Source organism: Zeus faber (assembly GCF_960531495.2).
Source record: "Zeus faber genome assembly, chromosome: 13".
Lineage (NCBI taxonomy): Eukaryota > Metazoa > Chordata > Actinopteri > Zeiformes > Zeidae > Zeus > Zeus faber.
This window is the reverse complement of record NC_137198.1, coordinates 16,450,552-16,460,124: the sequence shown is the minus strand read 5'-3', so window position 1 is coordinate 16,460,124 and position 9,573 is coordinate 16,450,552. Positions and strand designations below refer to the sequence as shown.

The window sequence follows — 9,573 nt, the reverse complement described above, 5'->3', positions numbered from 1 at the left end:
CCGTCCACTCAGAACGACTGATGCCAGGCGTGGATGATGGTACTATTAGGGCCCTGCCACCACTTTGGGATTGTGTTCCCTTCCAGTAACTCCTGGTGAACTCCAACCATGACATCAGACTTAACAGAAATCCGTAGAATTCCATTATGTCAATTAATCTCGCTCTTGGCTCATATAAACCCTCTGCATTTTTTTCTTTAATGACATTGATGGAAGAGACTTGCTTTCATGCTTTTTGACTCATCGAGGCACGTTTGATGCCCTGGATTCGTGGGGACCCGGGACACCGCCTGCCCGATTCTGGAGGGTCTGGATCACGGGGCAGGGCCACGACATCGGGTCAAAGCCGGTGGGGGTCCAGGACTGTGATTTCGTGCCACCACTGGACCCAATGGCCCCAAACTTTGCACAGGTCACTGCCCGCCCCTAGTCTGGAGGGTCTTGAGCCTCGGAGGTCGGAGGTCCGCGTCACTACGTACTAATTAATTTGAATGGTAATTAAGGAATCTACAATAGAAAAAAAGGGAAAAGCAAAATTATGCCTTTCATTATGTTTAAAATAAATGAAAATTAAAAAATAAAATTAAAAATGGAAATTTCTGAGAATAAAGTCCGAAAATTACAAGAGAAAAACACAGAAGCATCTCATGTTAATAGAAAAAGAGGAATTAAAAAAAAAATTCCGACTTAATATTCAGACGCAGTATGAAGCTTTTATTTTGAAAATCAAAAAGACTCACCGGATATGTGGTAGAAAGGTAAAACTGCGCCCCTTTACATGCAAATCCCGCCTCAAATAGGGATGACGCGTTAGTGTAACTCTTATTTCGGAAATTAAAAAAATAATAATAATTAAAAGCAAATTAAATGACGTTCCCTTGACGCTTAATAATTCACCAGACTTGTTTATCACGAGATTGGCACGCCAGTGCAACTTTTACTTTGAAAAGGAAAAATAGACTCACCGGACGCCGGATTTCAATGACGTGAGCGTGACACTCATTACGCGCGGAAGTCAGGGAGAAGGCGCGACAATGGTACCTTTTATTTTGAAAGGTGGGGGAAAAAAAAAAGCATTTGAAAATTTTGAAAAATGAAAACGAATGAATTCAAATGTTCCTGGAAGTCTTTCTAAAAAAAAAAAAAAAGAAAGAAATAAAATACAAATAAAAAATCTTGCTTTCGCTTCCCCCCTTTGACGCGCGTGAGTGACCGCTGAAGTGCAACTTTTGTTTTGAAAAAGCGCAAACGGACGCAGTCGCGGGGAAACGACGTCCCCCCCCCCCCCCCCCCTTGACGCCCATCTCGGTGGCGGGGATGGGGGCTCAGGTGCGGCCGAGCGGGGAGACCCAGTGAACATGGCCAAGCAGTACGACGTCCTGCTCCGGTTGATGATTCTCGGAGACTCCGGCGTCGGGAAAACCTGTTTGCTGCGGCGCTTCACGGAAAATGAATTCTACCCGTCGCATATTTCAACCATCGGTAAGGTGCGGGGGTGTTCACCTGACTTTTTTACGCTGCGATGGCCTCGTGATAGCACAAACCCCCTACTCAAAGTATATATATATATTTTTTTTTTTACTATATAACGTGTTAAAACCATATTTGTGAGTATGTTTGAGGTGTATTTCTTGGGTTACTTCTTATTTACTTAATGCACTCGTTTAAAGTGAAGCTTTGGTATGTATAGCGTACACGTGTATAAAGTATATTTAAATAGGAACCTAACTTAAACCGTGCTTTAGTAGACTTGACAAAAGTGTGTTATTTCGGTGGTAAAAAAAACAACCCAAAAAAACAACCAAAAATAGATAAACTATACTTTTTGCACACTCGGTACATACTACAAAGTATACTGAATATAGTAAGTATACTCTCAGATAACACGCTTTGCTTGTCTCCCTGTTCCGTCCCCAAACGCCCCCAAAACAATGTACAAAGCAGAGGAGCAACAATCAACCCGTTCTTCATCTGAGGGAACAGATGGAATGGAGATTCTATTTTTTACTTTATTCATTTCCTGCAGCAGGAAATGCCAGGAAATATTTATTTTCTGTCTCCAGTTCATCAGTGTCCACATCACTGACGGAGATGAGAGTTATTTCTGAACAATGGAAAGGCAAATGAATGGGTTGTCCATTGATTAAAGCTGACTGTCAAATAGAAATGCCACAGTTATAAATAAATAAATACACACACATATATATATATATATATATATATATATATATATATATATATATATATATATATATATATAAATTAATTAATTAATTCCCTCCTTACAAACTGCAGCTAAGTTCAAAGAAAGCAGGTTGTGTTTATTTCCCAGGATTACAGTGGATCAGGAGCCTGGAGAAAGTGTCCAGGGAACATGTGACCCCCCCCCCACAGCAGCACTGAACACGAGTCATTGGATTAAGCAGGAAAAATGCTTCAGCTTTATTTTTTTTCATTTTTTTTTTGTTTTCTTCATTCAAAATGAAGAAGTTAAGCTGCACATTCTGAGTGGAGCAAACCCTAAAAAAAATCCAGGTTTATGAAATTGGAGCAGATTTCAAAGTTGAGCCAACGACTCCAATCCAATGACTTTTTGCAGTGTGGATCCCCATTTCCATCTGTTTTTCATCGACTGGTACTAGACTGGTTGTATTACAAGTCACAAACTAACAATAAAACATTGCATTCTTTGTTGACACACCTTCTTTTGTGTTTGCTGAAAGGGACCTTTTAACTTTTCACAGCCTAGTCAAATCAGAAAATTATACTTAATACTATTCCAATACAACACAATAGCACTGTTACTACATGACTCATTTTTGCATGTTTAAATGGTATCCATGAATTGAAGTTAGGGTCAATTAAAATAAATATTTTGTGTTTTGTAGGCGTTGATTTTAAAATGAAGACGTTAGAAATAGATGGAATCAAAGTGCGCATACAGGTATGGTGAGTACAATGCTCTTATTCCACATTATAATTTTTCCATTATTACATTATTGTGTGTTGATGATTTAATTTTGTCTTACCTGCTGTATCCCACAGGGACACAGCAGGTCAGGAGCGATACCAGACCATCACAAAACATTACTACAGAAGGGCTCAGGTCAGCCCTCCAAACCAAACCCTATAGTACCATTACCGTACCATTACCATAATAATAAAATACCATAATAATTTCTCCTCATTTTTTTATTTTTTATTTTTTTAATCTCATCTAGGGCATTATCCTGGTGTATGACATCACGAATGAGCAATCCTTCCAACACATAGTGAAGTGGGCGAGCGACGTGGACGAGGTGAGGAAAAGCCTCACTTTTTGGGACTTCCTGCACCTCCTATAGTGTCAGTGTGTTTTAGCAACAGGCGTAACGAGTCCGTTGCCGTTTGTGGTTGTGTCAGAATGCCCCAGACCGGGTGCTGCGAGTTCTGGTGGGGAACAAGTCGGACGAGGAGTCCAAGAGGCAGGTGCCGCAGGAACAAGGAAGCAAGGTGCGCAGGAATGTTGATCGTATCAGGGATGGAACGTTTTTCAATTTTTTTTTTTTTTTTTTTTAATGTTGTTTAGTTTCTTACCCATGTGCAACTGGTACGACTTTTAGTTCGGAGAGATCTACGGACTGGACTTCTTTGAGACCAGCGCCTGCACCAATCACAACATTAATGAGGTAGGTGACAGCTTTTATCATCATTATTATGAATGTGTTCATAGAGGTTTTGGTCATTATTTTATTGTTTTATTATTATTTTGTTTATTATTATTATTATTATTATTATTATTATTATTATTATGTTATTTATAAAAAACAACAATAATAATGCATCTAGAAAAAACAAAACACCAAAGGATATTTATTTCAATTTAGTGTTTTGTGACCCCTCCAGTTATTTACTCACCTAGCACAGCTGGTGCTCCAGGCTCACAGAAGAGACGTCTCCAACCTCCTGGGCTCCTTGGACTCTTATCTGGACACGGCGATGCTGGAGGACGACGATGATGATGTTAAAGACCTTGAAGTCGAAACTCAGAGGAGCTGCTCGTGCTAGAACAAGGACGTTAACGGACAGTAACATAATTGGGATATGGCCAGTGCCTAGAGACAGTCTTACCCACAGTGGTGACAACATTCTGCGCTTACAATCTGAAAAAAAATCTGATTGTTGCGACATTTAGCCCACAATTATGCCGTACATTGTCTCCTCCTTGAGACTCCCTTTCATTTGTTCAGGAGTCTATGGATGTTGGTCTCACTTCTTGGTCAGATTGGAGGGTGAGAAGCAGTTTGTTTTAGCGTCCAGCAGGGGGCGTTGTGTTTGTTGTACCTTCAACACGAGCTAATTCACAGGATCTTTAATTTGTGGATTAAATTTTTATACCATTGGTCATCATGGCCTAATCTATTGGGCTTTTGCTGTTACAAAGTTTGGTCTGCTCAATATTTTATTTGTCAATATAGTTCATTTATTAAGTTTATCTCTTTGAATTAAGAAGTTAACAGTTTTATTCTTCAAAAGCGTTTTTTTTTTTTTGTTTTGTTTTTTTAACAATGTATGCAATATTCATGGTACACGGGGCCACAAAGTTTAATTATTTACACTTCAGAACTAAAGCCACTGCTGCTAGATACTTCAGTTACTGGGATGGTAAAATGCAGAGGAAAAACTCAGCACTTGTACTCTGTGCAACAACAATTAGTTGAATCTAACCGAATGGTTTATATCCTTACTGTATATCCTAAACCTTGAAGGGAGATTGACATATTCTGGGTTTTTTAAGCAAGCTAACTACAAAAGCTGGCAACAATCCATAAGGAACTGTGAAGCTTAAATGCATCACATGTGGTTGCAAGTGTTATATATGCACGATACTTGTCTAGATGCTTATGTTGATGCTTTATTTATTTTGGAAAAAGTTGTAACTAAATTGTAATTTCATAAAGATTTATTATGTTATTTTTTTAAACTACAATAAATTTCCCAAAACTACTTTGAATGCTTGAGTTCATTTTTAGGTCAACGGACTAATACCAATGGCCACGCTTGAGACACCTTTCTTTCTTATCTTGATATCTGAAACGGCAGCGAGACTAGAATGGAACTGGGAGTGAAGCCGAGCTCCACTGAGAGATAAGTGAGAAGATTCATCCATTTTTCAGTGCACGCTGTGAAAGACAAGTATTGTAATGTTAAATGTTTGATGACCAAGGAAGTGATATAGGGCAGAGGAACACAGTGAAGCAGGACGCCGTGGTGCAACTCTTTTCATCCCATTCTGCATCTTTGTGAAAATATACAGCATATACTTGTACAAAACATTATGCTATGTTTATTGTGTGTAGAGGCAAGAAATGGAAATGTAATGAGAGTTTCACCGAGTGTGCAAGTGAGGAGCGGTGTCGTTTTCTAGGTGTGCACATCCAGTTCCCGCACGGCCATCCGACACCGGCGGCTCAGGTTCAGTCAGGTGACCGGCGCCGGGACTCGGTCGCACACGCCCGAGCTCCCGTCCAGTCGGCGCGACGGCCAAGGCAGACGAGATGACCTTCATCGCCAAGACCTTCTACGACCTGAGGGCCACCACGCTGGAGGGCGACTCCGTGGACTTCAACGTCTTCAGGGGACGCGTGGTCCTCATTGAGAATGTGGCCTCGCTCTGAGGCACCACCGCCCGGGACTTCGGCGAGCTCAACCAGCTCCAGAGCAAGTACCCGCATCGGCTGGTGGTCCTGGGCTTCCCCTGCAACCAGTTTGGATACCAGGTCAGTGGAACAGCGTGGGGACCTTTTGAGAACCTAAAAGGTTTTATTTTTATTTTTTTTGCATCTAGAGTCAAAACATTGTGCTGAAAATAAGTGTTAAGTGTGTCCCGCGTCTCCCGCAGGAGAATTGCAACAATGCAGAGATCCTGAATTCGCTGAAGCATGTGCGTCCGGGGGGCGGCTTCGAACCCGGCTTCACCGTCTTCCAGAAGTGCGAGGTCAACGGCGCAAACCCTCACCCGGTCTTCGCCTACCTGAAAGACAAGCTCCCCTACCCCGACGATGACCCCGTCTCCCTCATTCAGGACCCCAAATTTCTGGTCTGGAGCCCCGTCAGCCGGACCGACATCTCTTGGAACTTTGAGAAATTCGTCATCGGGCCCGAAGGGGAGCCCTTCAAACGTTACAGCAAGAACTTCCCCACCATCGACATAGAGCCCGACATCCAAAGACTCTTGAGACTAACGAAGACCTAAAAGGCCCTAGAAATAGCCGACCACTTCTCCCATTATGACTTGTCATCCATAAGCCTGAAAGGTGAAACACTGCTGTCCATTCTTTTTAGCCTTATTAAATGAAGGCGATATTCTGAAAAGCTGCGGGAATGTCACCTGAGCCCTCTGTAAGTGCTTAAGAGGATTTGGACGGATGTGTTCTATACCCTTTTAAAAACCTATGCTGATGTGAATTCATTGTTATAAAGAAACAAAACAATCTTAACACGGTATTTTTTTTTTTTTTTGACTAGATATTGCGTAAAATGGAGAATGCTTGAGTATATTGACTTAAAGACCTGAGACTGCATTGGGGCATTTTCTCTAGACTCGTAATGCGGTTTGGCCAACAGATGGCGCCACTCATATTATTCATGACACGAAAATATTGATGCTCCATGAATTGACATTCACGGTGCAAAACATTGTTCTTGTGGGAATAAAGATCTCCAGGCACTTGCGACTTTCTCCTTTTGTGTTGACTTATTTTTCAACAAATGAACAAGACCTCTCCTCGCTAACTCCAGGACAACTTCTCAACAGCCGCAGAGGGAGAGCTTCCTGTCCTGAGCAGCGTTTGGACATTTTGACCCGTCCCCTTTTAGACGCGTGACACATACAGTGTAAGCTTGTATTGCAAAGTATGAATTGTGCAGCCCTCGTCCTCTAGTTCTGCTGTTGTTGTTCGACTCTGCATGGACAAGGGTCGGGATGAAGAGAGGAACCTCTGTATGTCCACTGACATGGACAGTCATTGATCAGTGGCCCCCAGGGGGCCCCTGAACAATGCCCTGCTGCCAACCCTCTCATGAGATTTAAGACACCAGAGGCTGTCTATCTATCTATCTGTCTGTCTGTCTGTCTGTCTGTCTGTCTGTCTCTATTTATCGATCGATCTGTCTGTCTGTCTGTATATCTATCTAAATATCTGTCTGTCTGTCTCTATCCATCTATCTATCTATCTATCTATCTATCTATCTGTCTGTCTGTCTGTCTGTCTCTATTTATCGATCGATCTGTCTGTCTGTCTGTATATCTATCTAAATATCTGTCTGTCTGTCTCTATCCATCTATCTATCTATCTATCTATCTGTCTGTCTGTATATCTATCTATCTATCTATCTATCTATCTATCTATCTATCTATCTATCTATCTATCTATCTATCTATCTGTCTGTCTGTCTGTATATCTATCTAAATATCTGTCTGTCTCTATCTATCTATCTATCTATCTATCTATCTATCTATCTATCTATCTGTCTGTCTGTCTGTATATCTATCTAAATATTTGTCTGTCTGTCTCTATCCATCTATCTATCTATCTATCTATCTATCTATCTATCTATCTATCTATCTATCTATCTATCTATCTATCTATCTATCTGTCTGTCTGTCTGTCTGTCTGTCTGTATATCTATCTAAATATCTGTCTGTCTGTCTCTATCTATCTATCTGTCTGTCTGTCTGTCTGTCTGTATATCTATCTAAATATCTGTCTGTCTGTCTGTATATCTATCTAAATATCTGTCTGTCTCTATCTATCTATCTATCTATCTATCTATCTATCTATCTATCTATCTGTCTGTCTGTCTGTCTGTCTGTATATCTATCTAAATATTTGTCTGTCTGTCTCTATCCATCTATCTATCTATCTATCTATCTGTCTGTCTGTCTGTATATCTATCTAAATATCTGTCTGTCTCTATCTATCTATCTATCTATCTATCCATCTATCTATCCATCTATCTATCTTTTTGTCTGTCTGTCGGCCTGTCTATCTAAATATGTCTGTCTGTCTGTCTTTCTCTGTGTCTGTCTGTCCGTCTCTGTCCGAATGTCTATCTATTATTCTTCCTTCTCTGTTATTATATCATTATTATTACAATAGAGAAGTGGGGGGAAGAAAAGAATAATCGGCCAGTAAAGGACAAGAGACCCTGCAAAACAACCCCCCACCACACACACACACACACACACACACACACACACACACACACCACCACCACCACCACCACCATCACCAACCGAACAATGGACACCGCCACAGGTGAGCACTGTTGCCACGGCAACGTTTGATTTATTTTTATTTTTTTCTCAGCGAGGGTTTTTTTTTTTTGTGGGTTTTTTTTGTCTCGCGAGACTTGCTTTCGGGGGTGTGGGAGGGGGGCGGAGGCGGAGAGGAGGGGGATGATCTCATCCCTCCGGCGGCAGCTGCAGACTGGCGCAACGAGGCCAACCCGCAACTTTCTATCAAACTTCCAACTCGCAGCGCGGAGGACGACGGCGCCGGGGACGTTGTGATTTTACCCCCGGGAGCGGGTTGAAGTACGAAGAAGGAGAGAAGCAGAAGACGAAGAAGGAGAAGGAGAGGAGGAGGAGGAAGGAGGAAGGAAGGAGAAGCGGGGAGGGGGTTGAATCAAGAGAGTTGTGGACGTGGGGGTTCCGGGACTTCGGAGCCCTTCCGCGACTTGGAACAAAAGGAGGGAGGCGGCGTCGTGCCGTGCGGCGGCCGGGAAGGAGGAAAGGTGAGGCACGTCGTGGGAGGGGGCCGGCGCACGCAGCGGGCTCGAACCCAGCTGTTGGCGGGGACACAGAGACCCAAAAACGGGGTGCGCAGTCACCGCCACCGGTGTTTTCAGTCATCCCGGGGGGTCGTCGCGGTTACCGTCACGACCGTGACATTTTAGCTGGCGATCGTCATACAAATAATAGTGACGGAGCATTAACTAGTGCTTTTGCGTGGACGCACCGCGCGCCTGCGATAACACCGCGTCCACCTGACCGGGGAGAGACGTTTGTTGACATTGGCCCCTGCAACGGATCGGGTTCGGGTTCTGACTTGACAGCGAGCGGAAACGCACCGAATTCTCATTTTCATTGGGAGCGTTTTTCAGATCGGTTTAACCCCTTTCACCACCCCCACCACCTCCACCTCCACCACCCCACCCCGCAAACGTGCTGCGATCCGCGTGAGCCGACGATTTCACCCCCCCCCCCCCCAAAAAAAAATAATAATAATAAAAAGATCGCGATCAGCTCAAATAATCGCGATCAGACTCTCAGGCGATCGTGTGACAATCGTGACAGCTTTGATCCCGATTCTTCGAACCCGCCGCTCCTCGTCCTCCAGTGGGTCGGATCGGAGCTGTCAGACAAAAAAAATGAAAAAATGTCATTTCAATTCACGACCAAGGGCGTTTTGTTCCCGGCCCTACTGTTATACCACCGGTACACCACCGGTACCGGTTGAATACCGGCAGTACACTTGTACCGTGTGAACGGGATTGACAGGTGGCGTCGAAAGCGTGACAACGCATGGT

General features: G+C 43.1%; 3 protein-coding genes across 4 annotated transcripts in view; all 3 read left to right on the top strand.

The window, feature by feature from the left end:
- Nucleotides 1-1,358: 1,358 nt before the first annotated feature.
- Nucleotides 1,359-4,875, top strand: LOC307239291 (ras-related protein Rab-15-like; the record flags this gene model as incomplete). 2 transcript variants are annotated; one of them, XM_080012642.1, is made up of 7 exons in its annotated part: nt 1,359-1,482; nt 2,889-2,949; nt 3,046-3,106; nt 3,222-3,299; nt 3,403-3,492; nt 3,603-3,668; nt 3,886-4,875. In XM_080012642.1, 7 exons carry the CDS (start codon nt 1,359-1,361, stop codon nt 4,045-4,047), a joined length of 642 nt encoding a protein of 213 aa, XP_079868768.1. In that variant the 3' UTR covers nt 4,048-4,875. The 2 variants fall into 2 exon arrangements, with proteins under 2 accessions (XP_079868768.1, XP_079868769.1); XM_080012643.1 differs by having other exon boundaries at nt 1,401-1,482; nt 2,889-2,944.
- Nucleotides 4,876-5,537: 662 nt separating this feature from the next.
- Nucleotides 5,538-6,235, top strand: gpx2 (glutathione peroxidase 2; the record flags this gene model as incomplete). The annotated part of the gene is made up of 2 exons (XM_080012336.1): nt 5,538-5,759; nt 5,882-6,235. 2 exons carry the CDS (start codon nt 5,538-5,540, stop codon nt 6,233-6,235), a joined length of 576 nt encoding a protein of 191 aa, XP_079868462.1.
- A 2,435-nt stretch (nt 6,236-8,670) lies between these two features.
- Nucleotides 8,671-9,573, top strand: part of LOC307239028 (signal-induced proliferation-associated 1-like protein 1) — a 40,548-nt gene continuing 39,645 nt past the window's right edge. Inside the window, exon 1 of the mRNA XM_080012231.1 lies at nt 8,671-8,778. The gene's annotated coding sequence lies outside the window, so the exon portion shown is untranslated. The remainder of the gene's footprint in view (nt 8,779-9,573) is intronic.